This window comes from Macrosteles quadrilineatus, unplaced genomic scaffold, assembly GCF_028750875.1.
Source record: "Macrosteles quadrilineatus isolate MER2022 unplaced genomic scaffold, UCM_ALF_1.0 Scaffold_1__1_contigs__length_201487025, whole genome shotgun sequence".
NCBI classification, from domain to species: domain Eukaryota; kingdom Metazoa; phylum Arthropoda; class Insecta; order Hemiptera; family Cicadellidae; genus Macrosteles; species Macrosteles quadrilineatus.
The window spans coordinates 22,410,048-22,429,734 of NW_026542594.1; the positions used below are offsets into that span (position 1 = coordinate 22,410,048).

At 31.4% G+C, this 19,687-nt stretch overlaps 1 protein-coding gene across 2 annotated transcripts in view; it reads left to right on the top strand.

Moving 5' to 3' along the window:
• LOC129004993 (protein real-time) overlaps positions 1-19,687 on the top strand; it is a 107,853-nt gene that overhangs the window by 38,946 nt on the left and 49,220 nt on the right. The window contains exons 3-5 of one of the 2 annotated variants that reach the window (XM_054433732.1): positions 9,730-9,861; positions 16,738-16,952; positions 18,660-18,725. In XM_054433732.1, coding sequence (XP_054289707.1) covers positions 9,730-9,861; positions 16,738-16,952; positions 18,660-18,725 — 413 coding nt within the window. The remainder of the gene's footprint in view (positions 1-9,729; positions 9,862-16,737; positions 16,953-18,659; positions 18,726-19,687) is intronic. The other variant, XM_054433742.1, reaches the window with a different exon arrangement.

The following is a 19,687-nucleotide window of genomic DNA, read 5'->3' on the forward strand; positions in this document are numbered from 1 at the left end:
ACTATACACCTCTACTAGTGTATAGTAGTAGAGGTGTATAGTCAATGGCGCCACTCATCCTACACTCATCTCCATTTATACTTGGCCTAAAATACCTACCTTTGTATGGTCGCCATTTCAAAGAAAAACTATTAAAAAAGTATTAAAGTATTTCTTTTAGAAGTTAACTTCTTCCTCAATTGATTATTCAATATAATTTACAAAAAGAACCGTATCCAGGTAAAAGAGCAAGAGACTTTATCGTTGAAAACATAGAGTATTTAAACTCCACTCAGTCCCAACAACGGAAGACAGATTGTAGGCTACTACTTTGGTCTCTGCCACTTCTACCTTGGCGGTTTCATGAATCTTCTCTTCCCACAGTATGTTTTGTCAAACTGAGATTGTGGGTCACTAATGGCTTTGTTCTGGAATTTACCGCTGCCAAATTGTCGGTCAGGTTGGTTTACAAGCAAATAGATTTGCTTGGTCACGTAATAATTTTTATATTATTTTAAAATTACAGTGTGAAGGAAAATGTTGAAAATTATGTATATCCTAATTGTTTCATTCCAATGTGTTATTTATTGTTTAATTAACTGTATAACCTATTTTTAGAATGTGATTTTTATCTATTGATTCAAGTTTTCCGAAATTAGCCTATTCTTTTGAAAGGAGTTTTAAAATTTTTACTAAAAAATTTACTCATAACATTAATTGAAATTACAAAAAAAAATATCCTGTTGCAGAAAATCTGTAGACTAAGTGAATTTCAAGTTTTTATCAAGTGGTCATTCAAACAGGATGACAATAAAATAGAATGTACATATAGATCAACAGCCAGTAAAAATAATTTTATATATATACTGTACTAAAAAACTTTTCCAAAACTTATGGCAGCTAGCCTGACCATTCTACTGGAGCAAATTACACGCTGTTGGTACCAAATGAAAGATATTATCCTGTAGATGTGCAGAATCCCTTTAGAAATAAAATAGGCTCAAAAATAAGCACAAAAAATTAATTTAAAATGTAAAATAATTAACCTCATGGGTTGCCATGTTGGTGACAAAATAACAACAAAATATAAACAGAAAATCAAAACAAATGGAAGAAATTCCAATCACATGTTTTATTTACAGCGTAGGGTGAAAATAGAGAAGTTTGCACAATACATACTTTTGATTGAGTTTTCGACCACGGGGCGAGCTCTTGTATTAATCTAATTGTAATATTAGAACAGTAATTTAATAAAAAAATATTTTTATTTTATATCCGGAAATAGGGGCTCACCGGATGAGATGAAGTCATGTGCTACCGTACAAGTTCAGGCATCACATTTTGAAGATTTTTTCTAATATTACTACTTCTTAATAATCTAACAATAAAAAAAGGGTATCAGTTTATTTAAAGTTTAAAATAGAGCGGTTGATTAAGCACGTGGCAAAAATATGTTTAAAATAGAGTACCTTGAAGAGAAATAATTTCCCCTACCATTGGAAATTCTTGTATTCCGTCTTATTCATTATGCAATGCTGGGAGGCGTTTTATTATTTATTTCCAGAATATTGAGTATTGCTATTCCCTTTGTGTTCTTTAAATTTTCATTGAATTTATTGTTGGTATGTTGATAAATAATTTGATAACATTTTATTTGAACTTCTGTTATTATAAATAACTGTTAAATAAACAACATAAATATTGTTGTTGCTGTTAACACATCTAAACCAATTATTTATAATATTTAAAGTTATAGTATTAATTGTCAAAAGTTGTAGGGGCATGGTTAAACATAATAAATATCTTATATCTATACATATAATATTATAAAGAAGAGGTGGTGTCTGTGTGTGTGTGTGTGTGTGTGTGTTTGTGTTTGTGTTTGTCCAAGGAACACACAAAAACTACTGAACCAAGAGGGCTTAAATTAAACACAAATAAAGCTGCAGCTCCTAGAATTTGTATTTTGTTAAGAAATACTGTATACTATTCCCGCTTCAAAATTTACCTAGGACTCTGCCCCAAGGGCTTTTTTAGTTCTGAGGTGAAAGTTTTTTAAGTAAATATTTATTATCTCCATGCCAACAAAGAGCAAAATCACAATGTTAATATAAACAAGCAGAACTGTCTAATTCACTTGATTCCTTAATACTTAAATACTTTTCTTTGAAACGGCGACCAATCCCACACAGCTGGTTTAAACAAATTAAATGATAATACTGTACAGAGGAAATAAGTTAAACTAGTGTACATGTTGCTCGAATTCGAGCAATTGCAAAGTATTACAGTAGTTATTTCAAAACGAATAACAGTCATATTCACAATGAGTTTAAAAGAGTCAACTCAAAGATTACTGGTGTGTAACTCAGACCATCTTTATCTTCGTTATTGATAAACCTAAAGCATTCCGGCCGGTTTTCTCCTTCTCAAAATGCCTCGCTGTACAGGCAACACAGGTCAGAGGGCCAATTGGGAACGAAAAGTCGTTTTGGGGTAGTGTTAGGGCGCATTTGTAACCTAATAGTTGAGATTGTCCAGGGTCAGGTGCTGACTGTGATGAGTTAAGCCTATTACGCGCCACTGTTCTGTAGCTGCGGTCGTTATCATGATTAAGCCTCCTGTCTATGTTTCGTTGTCGTCGCGTCGGAGGCATTAAAAAAAAAAAACAACAAATAAACAAATTATAGCTACACAAAACAACGATAATTACACAAATTGAAGTTACAATCATGCTAACACGATCCGTTATAGCAACACAACAACAATAAATACACAAATTTAAGATACAACCATACTAACACGATCCGTCTTGGGGGTTATGTTTACACAAACTCAAATAGTAAATAAATGTATTCAATGCGTTTCATTGCATTGAAAAATAAATAACAGCAATTAAATTATACAGCTGATCAAAATGTAAACAATTATACTCTTCATAAGGATAACATGGAAAATTTCAAAGCCACTGGGGCAGAGCCCAAGGGACTTTTTCTAAAATGTAAGGCCAGTTTGCAAATCTACGCGACACGCTCTTTCCAATGAGACATCAATGGATAAAATCGGTTAAGAAATGGCGGAGGAATTCAGCCGACAAAGTTTCATGTAGCGTATTAATTTTATAGATTCTATAACCGTTGCTATCTAGGCTCTGCCGCTGAGTTTTAAATTGAGGATTATTTTCTTGATACTGTATATTTTTATGTAAACAGTAATACAATTACAATGTTGACTGGTTTAGAACTATCTTGAAAACTTATCGTTTACCATTTAAACTGCTTAACAAGTCTTTCAATTATTCCTATGCCTATAAATCTATCATTGAGTCTGGCCAGATACTACCACAAGCACAAGTCTACAATTCGCATCATATTGTTAAATCTAAAGCCTTTTATTACCTGTCTTTCATGCATGGTTTCATTCAAGTGCTCTGATACTAGCAAAATATTTACTCTTATTTTAAATTTAATTACGCTTGACATTTTCCATTAGTACATTGCTATTAATTTAGTGGTTAAGTTTTGGTACACGGTACACAACTGCTTAAAGTAAACAAGAGGTAACATTTAAAAACTAAGTTATGTATAAGTTGACTTTTGTTTCTAAAATGAATGGTAAATTTGTTACCAGTTTTAGCAAATTCTCATAAAGGGAATATTACCTTAGGTCATGGTATGACATAGACCTGGGACCTATTTACTTTGTCCCCGAAGGTCCAAAACACCATATCTGTTTAAATTCATATATATACCTATATTCATTATTATGTGTGTAAGTTAGCCCAATAACTCTCCGAGCGAAAATGATCCAATTTTGTTGAAAATTTGTACAACGTTTAAACCTACGTTTATTTGAATGAGTATGATGCGAACCACCATGATCGGACTTTAAGAACGGGTTTTTTTGGTGCCATTTTGAACCCTCAAACATAAAATTTAATAAATTCTGCCTAAACTATTTTGTAGAGCTTACTAAAAGAAATAATTTAATATATTGAAGCGTTGTTGTATTTCTAACAGTTACGGAGAAAATAAAAAAAAAAAAAACTGTTGGGTCTATATTTAAAATTCCCCATTCATTATTGTTGAGAATAATAATTAAACAGTTGTAGTTTGGTTTTTTGTGTACATATATTTTGATCGAACTGGGCGAATTTGTTTATTTCATACTTAGCTATCAACATTTCAATAAAATAATTCCTTATTACCTTCACTGTGGCAGCAACACTAAGTACTTATTAAAAATTAATGTTATATAAATAGTAAAAAGTCTGTCAATAAATCCAGCCGGCTAAATGGAAATTCGCTTAACCTGCAGGTTTGCTGTGGCGGAACTATTTTCTATTTTCAATGGTAAGTGTGTAAATGTAAATGTCTTGTGGAATGGGTAAAACATACATACATATTACATAGTTACATATTAGATACATATTATAATAGTTACCGTATGCAACCGTTTGTATGTTATTTGTCAATGGAATATTTATATTGATGAAATTTGTGTAGTAATTATCAATATGAGTCAAATAAAAGTCAGGTCTTCAGTGCAACTTTCATAAGTTACTTTACTGACCATTTTCCATCATATCTTAACAATCTTCACAAATAAATTATACAGCAGAAAAGATTAATCAATGAACATATATATATATGAAATTAGTCATTGACTTCTTTCCACAGTACCCCTGATGTAAAATTCTTTTGACCCATTAATTAACTACAAAAATGGGTTTTTAATTAAATCCTATAATTTAAAAAAAGCGCATGTATGGCAAGAGCAAACTTTTTTTCTGTCTGAGGATTTTAGATTTTTTCTATAATATGGGGTATTTGGCCCTGAGAAATCGATTGGAGTTGGTCACAAGTCTGGGAAATAGTTACTTTGCACTCGAGTTGCACGTTATATTTTTCCTACAGTTACCATAAAACAAATAAATTGGTAAAGAAACGTGCCTTCAGGTTGTAAATCTGCAATGAGACAAAGGAATTAGAGTGAGACAATGTTAATATTGTCTCACTGATGAGCGAATTGGTCACTTTTGTGCCTTCACGCTGCAAATCTGGAGTGAGACAAAGTAATTAGAGTGAGACAATGTTAACATTGTCTCACTGATGAGCGAATTGGCCACTTTGCTTTCTCAAATCAGTGAGAGAATCTGTACTGTAGTTAGGTAACTGTACGAAAAATAATGTTTGTACTATACAGGGTTAGGCAAAAGTCTGGAACCCCCCCAGTTAACTTTTTAACGCGTTGCAGTAGGAAAACCAAACTTGGCACATATTTACATCATAAGAAATCACACTTTTTCATCAAAGTTACAACTTTGCCCCACCCCCAAAATGGGGTATTTGTGGGGCAGCCTCAAATTTTCAAATGTAAACACCTATCATGTGACCCCTCATTTTAAAGGGTTTATCAAGAGAAATTGAATGGCGCAAACTAGAGGTCAATATCACACCCCTAATCAAAATGACAGCCATTTCAATTATTTAAGATGAGCAAGCAAGAGAAAGTCTAGACACCCCCAGTTAACTTTAAAAATTTAATATTTTAATACTGACCAAAAAGTGAATTCTCTTTTTTTATAAAAAGGTATGCTGAGTTTAGTTTTACAAGAAAAATTCTTCAATAAACTTTATTGATTTAATTGCTATTGACTTAACAGAATAATTGTTGGTTATTTAATCATTCAAGCCAAGCTACACAGTGTATAGTGTATCCCTGTCATGTCGCTATTTGTTTATACAACACCTCCCAGACTCATTAACATGTAGATTGTCTGTCCATGGTTGTCTGGTTTCACTACATCATCTCGCTCCATTACAGTTATTGATTATTTTAATTTAAATGAACATACAACCATTTGGTTTTTAAGGAAAAATGTATATAAAAGACTTTAAAGCATCTTTCTGCAGTAATTTGGTTTGTAAGGAAAAATATATATAAAAGACTGTTGATCGTAATTTAGAATAAAAAAAGACCACATATAATATGGGTGCCAAATTTTTTAATAGATAGCCAGAAAACAGAGACTAACATTGGCAAATTCAATAACAATTTCTAGGCATTCATGATTGAGAACACTTGTTATTCAATTAATGAATTTTTAAATGAAATAGATGGCGTTAGTAAGATTTAGATGTACATAATAATTATAGTTACAATAACTATGACTAGACTAATTTCAATGTACTTTTTATTTCTTAGAAATAAGATCTGACACCATTCCATCTTATAAACATACTTATAATCTGCCTTACATGTTATGAATAATGAAATATTTGATTTGAATCGAGGTTCATGGGAGGAAAAGAGGTCTTCCCATTTTTTACCTTCAAAATATAAAATGTCACAATATCCTCTTGAACCATTTTGTAGAGCTAAAAATAACTTAATATAATTTAGTACATTGAAGCGTTGTACGTTTCATGTTTTTAAAGAAAAAAAAAAGTGTTAATTGAAATTTCCTGTGCTATATTTGTGTGGATAATAAATAAACTGCTGTTGTATTCTAGTTTATGGTTATGATCACATTTTGGGAGTTTATTCTTTTATACTAAACTATTAATATTTTCACGAAAAGCAGACTTTATTTCTTCCCTGTAGCAGCAAACTTATGTACTCGATAAACAAAATCTTATTTTAAATGGGAATACATTTTGACATGTTTAAGGAAATATTTTAATGCAAATCCAATCAAGCAAATAGAAATTGGTATTTTCACAATATGATTAAAAATAGTTATAAAATACATTTCTTGAACACGTCGTTCGTAAAGATAACACCAAATTAACCCTTTGGAGACCGACCTTACAGTATAAGACACGCTGCCAGGGTAATTTTAATAGTTTCTGCAATGTTATAGAAAAAATGTCTTAGCTTTTGAAAAGCAGTCCTTTTTTAAATTTCTCGCATGCTTTTTCATAGTTTGTTTAAACTTCCAATTCAGTATATCGGAAGTATTGGAAGTTTGTCTTTTTAGCAAAAAATACCGAAAATGGTCTTCTAAGGGTTAAAGTAGTTGGAATAAAGTGTAATAAATTAGACAGTAAATAATCAATTTTATATAGACTACAAAAATAATTCCTCTAAACAAACACTACATTGAAAACAATAACATTAGAAAAACTTCTTTATTTCATAAAATGTCATTTCTTCTACTTTGGCTAATTAAAAATCTCAATTTAGAACAATTGGCAATGATTAATAAAAAAATATTGATAGATTTATTTTTAGCCTTGAATTAATTGGCAAATCATGACAAATTTACACTATTCTGTAGATTGACAAGGATCATAATTCTTATTAAGACTTGAATCAAAACAGCAACAAGCAACGTAGTTTGTATTCCAAGGAAACATGTGAGCAATCTGTCTCGGAATCTCACTCGTAAACCTTGCAGTCACGTTACTGCCCTTGTCCCGGGTTGACCCTTCTACCATGAGTCATTCTTACTCTCTCTCTCTGCTGTTCATATGACCTTTCTTATTTTATTCCATAATTTATGAGTTATTACTTGCTGGTTCAGTTGTCATAGTTTTAAATTATGTTTGAATGTCTCAGTGATGGGAATTTTCATAATTGATTACGACAGCTGTGGTTTTAATAATAATATATAAGTGATATGAAAGTTAAAAAAATGATGAATCTATATAAATAAAATTATTATAACTCTAAACACAATACAGTAGTAGAACCTCTTTAATCTGAACTAATTGGGACCAGGGGTAGTTTGGACTAGTGAATAGTTCGGATTACAGAACATATTGTTGTTAGCGAATTTCCCATATAGGGAATAAGCTATTACCGTAGGTCTCATGGTAAGACCTAGACCCGGGACCGATTTACTTTTTCATTTTGAGGTCCCCAGAGGCCAAAAACACCATCCGTTCAAATCCATATATATATATATATATATTTATATATGTGTCCGTTAGCGCGATAACTCGAGCAAAATTGATCTGATTTTGATGAAATTTGGTACAAACGTGTAAACCTACATTTATTCGAACGAGTTCGCGAACCAGCATAATCGGACCATGGGATCAGGAGTTTATGGGGGGTTTTATGGGGTAAAAATGGGTTTTTCTCATTTTTGACCCTAAAAACATTAAATTTCTAAATTTCTCTCTAGACCATTTTGAAGAGCTTAAAAAAACAAATAATTTAGTATATTGAAGTGTTTTTGAATGTTCATTGACTACGGAGCAAATTAAAAAAATTGTAAATTTAAAATTCACATGTTATTTTTATGGAGAATAAATAAACTGTTCTAGTTTGCTTGTTTATGGATATATTTTAATCAAATTTGGCAATTTGGTTTATTTCATACTAAGCTATCAATATTTCAATTGAAAAAACACACCTCAACATCTTTCCCGTAGCAGCAAACCTAACTACTCACTAAAATTAATGTTATTTAAATAAGAAATAAATCTGAAAATTTATAGGGAATATTTTAGTAGAAATCAAGCCGGGTAGATGGAAATTCGCTTAGTATGCAGGTTTGCTGCGACGGGGGTATTTTTACATAACAATAGCTAAAACATGGCTAAAATTGATCTAAATTATTTTGGGAAAAGTGAAAAAAATGTTTTATAAATTAAAATACAGTGTATATTTAATACAGTAGTAAACATGGTGAATAAACAGTACTGTACATTAAATACAGTATACAATAAAGAACTGCTGTACTGTGTATAGAGTACAGCAATGAGGGGTTCGTATTAGTGGACGTTCGGACTACGGGGGTTCGGATTAAAGAGGTTCTACTGTATTTACACTTTGTGGTCACTACCAGTATTTTGAAAAATAATTTTGCTTTTACTCATTCTTCTAATTTTTAGAGATTACAAAGTTATATGTATGTTGTACTTATTGATATGATTTCGACACAAATAAATCAGCTGTATATGTGATTTATAATTTTGTGATACTAAATCAAAAAACGCTGCAGAATTTGTTTTCAACACTTTTTGTTGTGGTCTGAATTAGTTCTGTATATCCCTTTCTGGGGTAAATAAGAATCAGCTGGAGTCAAGAACATCAGATGTACATTTTCCTTGCTACTGAAATGTTCCTCTGATTATGCCAAAATTGTTACCTGGCACAATTATACCATTGTACATATACCATTGTTATACATTTTTATCATTGTGTAACATGGTATATTTTACTACAATTAACACCCAATCACCAAAGTTAATTCTAACTTTGGAAGTATTTAGTAACTTACTAGAGTTGGCCCGTGGTCGAAAACAAGTATGTATTGTGCAAACTTCACTATTTTCACCCCACACTGTAAATATCACGTCATGTGATTGGAATTTCTTCCATTTTGTTTTGATTGTCTGTTTATATTCTTTTTTGGAATTTCGTAACCAACATGGCAACTCGTATAAGGCCCATGACATTTTTTTTATAGGCTGTCGTAAGCTTAAAAATTAGCTGCATGTTAAATAAATATCCATAAGAAAAGTTTAATTTCCATTTTTGACCCAATTAAGATAAATATTCTCAAAATACAAATAAACCCCGGCTATTATCACAGACAAGTAAAAATAGTAATATAGAAATGTAGAAATTAAATATTTATACTATTTAAATTATTATAATATAAATAATAGGCCTATAATATAAATATATATTAAATAAATAAATATAGATCTGCTATTACTGAATCAAAACTCAGCCACTCAAGGTTTTTACAGTTTCTATATTATTAATGTCTAAATACTATATTTATTTTTTCAGATCATTGGAGTGGACCATGTTTTTTTCATCCAAAAGAACGAGTTAAATCTGAAGACTCGTACATTGATCATTGAAGCTTACAATGAGAGCTTCTCTAACAGAGTTGAAGTTCTGGAGAAATGTCGATACTTTGTAAGTTGTTTGTCTTTCTGCTGTTTTACTTTGTTGTGGAACCTAAAACTATTACATTTTTAGTTTGTATGGCAATAGGATTGTTGAGTTTTATCAATGTAACTGGTGTGTAATGGCGATTTAGCGTTTATTACTCAACTGTCACAAGTCAGCATTGTTTCCAAAAGATTTGAAAGATGTCCAATAGTTCTTTCATTGTAACTTTTCACAATGATATTTTGCTCTTTCAATATTTATTGCTTTATAAGGTGATATAAATAACCATTTATAATTATATCACTACTAGCTGAGTACCCGTCCTTCGTACGGGGTTGGTATACAATGCTTATTGTAGCTAAATACTCGTACTTTGCATTTGCAATTAGAGTGGACACGTTTTGAGAAAATTTGGTTTACTATAGTATACAGAACATCTACCATAGCCATAATGTTCTACCACTTCACCTAAACAATAGAAAGAAGTAAAGTTATCACACTCAGGTTTTTGTTGCTGCTTGGTTCAAATTAGCTGTTGTCATAAAGTATAAAGAACTAATGGTGCTGCACCCTGTTGGTAAACCGTGTAACCTTTTAATGCTATTGAATATCATAGAAACAAATTGTGTAGTTGAAACAGCTGGCAAAATTATTTAATTCCTTTTAAATATGAATACTCATAAGGTTAACATGGGAAAGTCTAGAGCCGCTGGGGCGGAGCCCGAAAGGATTTTTGAGGTAAGAATATGTCCATATGTTAATCGGGAATGTGAGCTATCATCATACCAAATTTCAACACAATCCGACCAGTATTTAATGCGTGATTGAACTTCAAACAAACAAATAAACAAACAAACACACAAACTTTCACATTTATAATATTAGTATGATTTCACCAAGTCTATTACAGTATAACCTAAGTATGTGTGATCAATAGCTGTGGAAAGGGAATGATGTCTTGTTTAGCTTTGTTACTGATTGACACAATGAATGTGCCAAGACCAAGGACCTTTGTTTAAAGTCCAACGATCAAGGGCAGCTGGGTCTAAAATTAGTTTCAAACTATTAAAATACCACTGGTTTCTCCCAAGATCAAAACAGCAACCTAGTGATTACTACTTCATGGCTTGAAAACCATTACACATAGGCATCCTGTTAGTGAACATTATTGTATAACCACTCCACTCAGCTACCCACTTACTTTTACTCATAACTTTTAGTTTTGTTTTGGGGTTTTACTGATAACTCTTAAAATTTAGCTATGAGGTTTATACGATAAATTTATTTCACAAGTCAACTTAATTTTAACATAAAAACCTATTTCTTAAAATATAAAAGTCCCCGTAAAAATTATAAAAATATAAAAAGTAGAGAACATAATTAATTAACGTTTTGTGTGCTCAAACAAAAACATGTGTAGTACAAATTCAATAATTTAAGCTAGAACTCTATTGTGCTGATGCTATTGACATTTCAAGAAGTCCTTTCTAATGTTGAAGGCTATTTCTGGGATCTTCTCTGGAGTGTTTACCGATGTGCCTTGCCTCTTGTTGCTTTTGAAACCGAAATAACTTGAAAGCTGTACTGCACTCATATGAGTCATGCATACTTCAGCAAGTTTTGGACATAAAAATATAGAAAGCTTTTAATCCTAGATTATTTATAGAAATACTAATTGAAAATAAAATTTGCCGGATTTAAATTTTTTTTACTATTTTCTTCCAGTTTTTTCACACGATTTAAGGACCATTTAATTTCCTAACATTGTTTGTGATGAATTTTTTACAGATTGACAATCGTTGTTAAATATTGGATCACTATTGGATCACATTTTTAATGTCTTATTGATTTCTCGGGATTTTTTTCTCATTTTGGTTTCATACAAAAAAGTGCAACGTTTGATTTAAAAAAATTATCAAAGTTTAATATTGTCAATGTCTTACAAAATAAATTCATCTTTTAGACGCTAGGTAGCCAAAAAAGTATTTTTTGTTCATGGCACAAAAATAAAACAAATAAACAAATAATTATAGTGCCAGTATGAATAAATAATTAAACTTAAATTATTAAACAAAAATTATACTTTGTTTTAAATGTTCAATTTTTTTAAATGCTAATCAAGAGAAAAAAAATGTATTGTATCAATAAACACTGAATTGTTTGTATAAAAGCTAGAATCCTTTTGTAGGACCTTCCATTGGAACCTGGGTAACGTTAAAAGGAGAAACCAATAATGTCTTGTTTGTTCTGTCACTTGATTCCTTATTCTTCTCTAGAATGTACAAGTTTTAACTTATCTGAACATGTATTCTGCATCACTTGTGGGAGCTTAGAATCTATTCTAATTATTAAAAACATTAAACCTGTTTAAACTATTTACTCCATCAAACTTCTTATTTTATAATATGATTAACTGAGTATTTCTTTTATTAAGTCTGTTTACTCAATGCTTTGAATAATACTTTTCTAATTTTAGTTACCAAAACTACCATAGGTTGCCTGCAGTTCTGGTTATTAACAAACAAAACATGACATTAAATGTAAATTGAAATGCACTCGATAAATAGCACTCAATATACTAATTTATTGGTAAAGCGAGCTATGTGCAATGTGATCTACCACTTAACTTTTAAATATGTATTTTGGGTAAATATTCTACTATAGTTCGGCCACTTAGATAGCGACCTGCACGCTAATGCTAACCAATGCTAGAGGAGGTTGCTATCCAAGCGGCCGAACTATAGTTATTTACATGTAATAATTTACTTTAAAAGTTTTTGAAAATTCAATTGCCATATCAGGAAATATTTACTCTGATGGTTGCAAATTTTGTTTCTAGACAGGTTTCATGGTAGCCCTTGGACAAGAAATAAAGGCTGATATATTGATTGATTCAGCAGTGAATGTGTCCACAGGCTAGCCAGTCTATCAAATACATGGGCTTTATGTACAGCCCAAGTAGTAAACGGTTTTAGAGAGTAAAAGGCTTTCCTCTATTTAGTAAAAAACAATTACTGAAGAAATAATTCTCATTCCTTACTGTATTCAAATGTTTTTTATATCTAAAATCTGAAACATATTACTTTCATAGTAATATGTTTCAATAGATTTCATACACAATATAAGTACTTCATCTGTAGTTAATATCCAGATGTTTGTACTTCAGATATTTTATTTCTATTTGCATGGAATTGAAGTAGTCATAGAATCAAATGGACCAACTGTTATAAACCATCAGTACCAATTTAGAGTCATTCAAATTTAATTAAACCTGGTAATGTCTCTATAGTGGTTTTAGAAATTTAACAGCTCCCATACCAAATAATTAAGTTAAGTTTAGTCAGAGGTTTAGAGGTTTTACCAATTCTTAAAATTAACAGGGTTTTAATTTAATTTAGATGCATCATAACGTCTGAGTAATTCTCTCATTATTTTTTTATCATTACAGTGAACAATACAACTTCTCTCTGATTTATTTTAGTGCCAAGTAATATTTTAGACAACATATTTATGACATTCAGCACAATAACAAAAGTTTACTTAGCCAACCCCAGAGAATGTCTTTCCAAAGACTAAACAACACATTAAGAAAGACGGTAATGTCAGAGCACAAACGGAAGTAGGTTACATGAATCAAAGTGACCCAGCTTTCTGATCGTTGATGTTACGGCCACATGGAACTTTGCCAGCCACTTACAGGATATGTTCACAGACTTAATTGTGAAACACAAGCTGTGCATTTGCAAACATAAAGATGTGCCTTTAGTTGGTTGCTGTTTAACTCTTTATCAGTGTCTTTGATTTTAAAACACGATCGGTGACAAACAGAGTTTTTTTTTCCGGTTGTTGAAATATTAGACAAAGAATATTCTTATACATCTATTAATTTAAAAACATATTAAAACATGTAGAATTAATCAAATTGTACATTAAATCAATAAACTCTTATTTTACATATTTTTAAAATATAGCAAACAAAAACAACATAATCGGTGATACACAGAGTTTTTTCCGGGTGTTGGCATTAGACAATCATTTTTTTAAATACATAATCATAGAAAACGTATTAAAACCATTTATAATCATTAAACATTTTCATGAAATCAACAAAAACTCTTACTTAACATATTCATAAAAATATATTAACAAAAACAACACCATCGGTGACTCACGGAGTCGGGCTCCATACTACGCGACTCTTCAGGCTTCAACTGATTGATAGGGGTGTTGTGGGGGAGGTGTGAGATCAAAATAGTGTTCAATCGGTTCCTGGAGGTAAACTCCTTGGTGACGCTGATATAGCGTGATCGCGGTTCACCGACATGCGAATAAAATCAGTTGAGTTTTATAATTTGTTTTGGATATAAAGTATTTCACCTAATTATCATGTTACATATACAAGGTGTCCCATGCCACAGTGCCAAATTCAGAGGAATGAAAATAGAGAGAAAACAATCAACATTTTCCAAAAAATACTTTGTCTACTAATAGTTATTACCATTTCATATGATAAAAAAAATTTACTGTGTGTGAACAATTTTTAAAAGTAAAATATTTATCTTGACAGTTTTTTAAGTGTAACAAAAGTTGGAATGCCATTTAAACTTTTATTTTATAAAGGCAAAGCTACATGTAAAACTAAGTTTTCAGAATTAAATAGTGTTTTGTTTGTAATTACTGTAGTTGGAAATTAAGTGCAATCTCTTTCATAATAAAATTGTATTTAGTTTCAAAGCATCTAATAACTAGAAAATATTTTAAAGCAAGACCAAAAATTATTGTGATTGATTGATACAACATTAACTAACTGTACAGTTTAGACAATTTGTAAAGTGTTGAATTGATGGTCTACCTTATCAAAGTATATAGGTACAGTAACAGTTATTCTCTGTTCCAGTGCTCGATTTGTAAAAATATGAGGTGCAGTAACTATAACCTATTTAATGTGATTCATCCCTATTTACGCCAATATTTTTATGTTTCCGAAAGGGAGGTACTGCTCTATTCCATACCTACCTAGGTTTCATATTTATAGTAAACATAAAACTCTAAAATGTTTTTTTATAAATAAATCAATGTACTGGACTCTATATGGTTTGTAATATTCTCACCTTTAAAATTACTAACCATTCCAAATCTAAATTCTAAATAGATATAGTTGGTAAAAACAAAGAGTATTATTTTGAAGCTTTGAAGTTTGAAATACAAAAGAATTCTTTTGAAAGTGAAAGTCGAGTAAAGGGAAACATTCAAGCAGCCTTTGATACAGTTATAGTAAAGGTCTACAGCAGAGGAATTGTTTTGTCAGTTATCTAATGTTGTTGTTCCTACTTATCAAGAAATGTGTGAAGGACGTTGCCCACCATGAAGATGACACTCAACGCGCAAATGATTGTGATAAGTTGCCTTCTGTCTGATCTCAACAATTTTGCACTAAGATGCAAACTAAACTACTGAACTTTGCTCTCTTTCTATTGTTATATTTGAAATGTTTATCCGACATGCAAGTTTTTTTAACCTACATCTTCTACTGCCTTGAGATGAATTTGTGATAGTGAAGTCCTTGAATATTTAACATACTTATTGTATTTGGTGTAATATCCTAATTTAACTAAAATACTACGAATATAAATTTGATACTTTGAACAATTCTATCCAAACAGTGTATTATAGAGTTTTTAGCCATATTCACTTAATATTATGTAGTAATAGGAAGATTTTTAACTTCTTAGTACAAAAAGGAATATTACACAGTAACATTCAAATACATTCATAAATAAAACATGAATAACATAAGTAACATTCATGAATAAAAATATATGAAATGGGTTGAATGTTTTAGGGCATGTTTTGAGAATTCAAAATGCAGATATTTCGACAAATTATTGTTTAGAATTGGTTGCAGATTTGCTGGGCAGACTTAACCTGAGACTTACGGTTCTCAAAACAAAAACAGTGATGCCAGGAGTGATAAATTACTTATTTAAGCTTTTGCCGAATAATTATTACCTGATTTGAGTGTTTTTCATGACAACAAAAAGTATTTCACAACTCTCATGACAAATTAATAAAGCATGAAGATTTTAAACATTTGGAAAAATAATTGCTCTTGAATTACCGTACTTGTAAAATCTTATTGATAATTTTAAAAAATTGCTGAAGAAAAATATTGGGCAGCATATTTGGCTGCCATAAAATGCTAAAAACTTAAACAAATTTTATGTTTTTACCACTGAAAAGATGTTTAAATACAGGTATCAGCAATATAAATTGAATTACAGTAACTTAAACATGTTTATAGAATGCCTGTTAAGAGAAACCTTTTACTTGAGACCAGTTCCCTCAGTTAACACAGTATTTTGGGGCCTTGTAAATTGTATATATTTTCCACAGATTTGGTAAACTATTCAATATACAAGCAAACCAATAATATTTACTCCTGTGAGTTAGATGGGAGAGAAAATCCATTTAATTGCCAAATGATTAACCTGTCGTTGATCATTCGTCTTTTAGTAATTCTAAAGAAAACAATTGAACTTATTTGTGCTATTGTCATTTTAAAAGATTTTTATTAGTAAACGGTCCAAACAAGGACTTGTTACTATCTAGGCTAATGTTAACCTTTTGTTAGGTATTACTAAGTGACTGCCCAAAGGCAGTTGGCATCTGGGTCTAGAACCGGTCTTGCTTGGAATTGAAACAGCACATTTTAGTCAGCAACAAAGCTACATAAATAGTCTCACCTATCCTACCTGCAACTTCTATACATATTCAAGTTGAAATACACCCTAGACACATACAGTATTATATTATAATACTGATGTAGTAAACAATCTGGAAACAAATAATGCACCCAATCGTCAAATGACCAAATTGAATTTAAGATTTATCTTTTTTTAGGTCCATCCTGAAAACCCAGACTGGACCTGTTTTGAGCAGAATGCCAGCGTAGACATCAAGTTCTTCTTTGGTTTTGAGCATAACATAGAGAAGCTGGCCATGAAGCAGTATGGTGACAACATTGCACGTGGTAAAGAGATCATCGAACATTTCATGGACGAGCTGCGTAAAGAAGGCATCACAGAAGTGGCGCGATGGACCGGCCCTGAGGAGACGTGAGTACTTAACCGACATACAAACAATATGTCAATAAAAGTAATTTATTTTCATAAAGTATTCCGATATTCAAAGCCTATGATATTTGAGGGACTATTGTGGACATTTAATTAATAGGTTTTCACAGTGTAGAGGCTGATTCCAACCTCAGGTGAGAAAAGCATCTGTAACAAGATTAGTACACGAACCCACTCAAAGATGGAACCAAGAAAACAATGATGGAAGAACTGTACCGTACTGACCACAATGAAACAAACAACATGGAGAAGTGATGCACAAAGCCCCAAAAAACTTCTTTCATGCTAATCGAAATGGAAAGTGTCGACAATAATACTTCAAATAACATTGCCTAAATTTACAATCTCCAAATATGAGCTTCAAACTAAAAATTCAAATCACGCCTCAATTATTTCATTAAAGATCGATGAAACTTGTGACTTAATATTTTGTTTAAAAACTTTTATTAAAATTTACTAACAGTATGCTCTAAAAATCCGGACTAATGTAGTTATTTTCATTTAAAATGTTCTACTTTGTAAACACTATTTAATATATTTAATGATTTTACCATTATTTATATGGTTATGTTTGGATGATTGATTATTTTCTTACAATGACCGTGTCAAGATAGTGGACAAAAGAGCTTTCAACAAAGGCTGGTGGCTGGTTTGCTATCCCTGAAAAATTTATGCTAACCATAAGGAACTTTTGCTCGCTTTCCTGATTCTTAACAAAAGCGTCTCTATAACATTAGTAAAGTCATTGTACAAGTTTTTTAGAGGATTTTGTTATAATTTAAACCTGTTTTTTATCAAATGTGTTAGCTATTCAAGTGAAAGATCTAAAAGTTCATCATTAAGACCAATAAAAAATATAAATCCCTAAAGTAAACTAATATGAACTCTACAGTTTTTAAAATTACAATAAGTAATCATAAATTGTAAAGCTAATTAGATGTCATTTTGCTCAATAATGTTTAACGTGAAACTAATTCTTTTAAAAAATTATTCAAAATTTGTAACGCCAAATAATTATTAGTTGCTGAGAATGCTTTCCTTACACCAAAACCTCTAGAAATGTTGTATCTCTAAACTATTCAATTTCTAAAGCTGAAGTATAAGAATTAACTGTGAATTTGTACCTGTTTATCTTAAAAATCTCTCAAAATCACTGTTTGTGTACCCTCCTTTAAATCTGTAATATTATAGTGTAATGTAAATATTTATCAACAACTCTTGTTAGTGTTTTAGTTCCTTAATTAACTATTTTCATAATTTGGTGTTATATTTTTCTGTGTTTTCAAGTGTGTTGGCTTTGAACTTCAGCTTTTTACTACTTTTCAGCTTAAACATATTTCTTGTAAATAAATTTGTTTTAATAGCCTGTACTTTATTGAGCTCAATACGTCCTGATTATTGGTTTTTAATTGCAGAATTACTCTTGCTTTATGTGGATCTCAATAAGCAAAAATAACCATTTTCTTCTTATACCTATTTGCAAGTTCAATTTAACAGGTTTGTAATTATTTTGTTATAATTAGAACCTCAATTATGATTATTTATTATTTAATTTTCTTAAAAAATTGAGCCTTGAGAAGTTTTACCTGGTTTAACATTCAAGCACTCAAACTCAATATATCTATTTCTTGATTGCTCCTTTTTCGAGGGTTATTTTGAGTGTTTAACTGGAGCAAATCTTTTCGGCAGATTACCCTCAGAATCCCCAGAATCAAGTGTAGAACCTCAAACCAACGGAGGGGCCAAATCTGAAAAGTGAGTAGTTTTAAGCTGTTTTAGGTCATTTATAATTTAACCCACATTTGGTTTCCTCGTTTAACTTTCATGTAGCATCTGGTGCGAACTTTGTCTTACGGTTGTATTTAACTGTTTTGAAAAACTATCTAAAATGTAATAATTACTAACCATTATAAATATATTCTGAGGTGTGAATTTCAATTTGGTTTGAGTTTTTGCAAAGAGGTTCAAAGGGAATTCTTTTTGAGCAGACGCAATGATTGTATGATTAAAGGCGGTTTCACACTGGCATCCGCGGACGATTTCTCGTCCGCGGACGGATGCGAAAATAAATCGCTGCCCATGTTATCAGATGGGACCGTTCACACCGCCCATTGAAACGTAGCGTCCATCCGCGGATGCAGAAATTCGTCCGTGGACGATCTGGTGGAATCGCTCTGTTAGCGATTTTTCTAAAACGTCCGCGGACGATCACGCCCTCGCGCATGCGCAGACTGAGCACCAAACCATGTGTAGCTCTCAGCGAGGCATGTGTCACTCGCATCACCACAGTGTTTAGTAGTTTGTGTTTACAGTCATAGTTGGCTGAATTAATTGAGGCTGTCCGTGCTTACCCAGTTATCTGGGATACAACTATAGAAATTTATAGGGATCAACAAGAGAAAGATAAAAAGATAGATATCCTAACCAATAACCATGTATATTTATACGAATTACTGTACAGTAAATCATTATTACAATGATTTGTAGGATATTAGTAGCCTATATTAGGCCTACGTTACTAGTCCTGAAAGTAAGTGTTTACCGGACAAGTGTGGATTACCATACGAGTCCTTTAAACACATTTTGCACGAGTTACGTACGATAGTTTACGCCATACTACTAAATCTGTCCAAATCCTTATATATTACCACTAAGTAAAGGACTAAAAATCACTAGTCATAACCTCTAGGAGAGGTTATGTCAATAATGAGTACGAA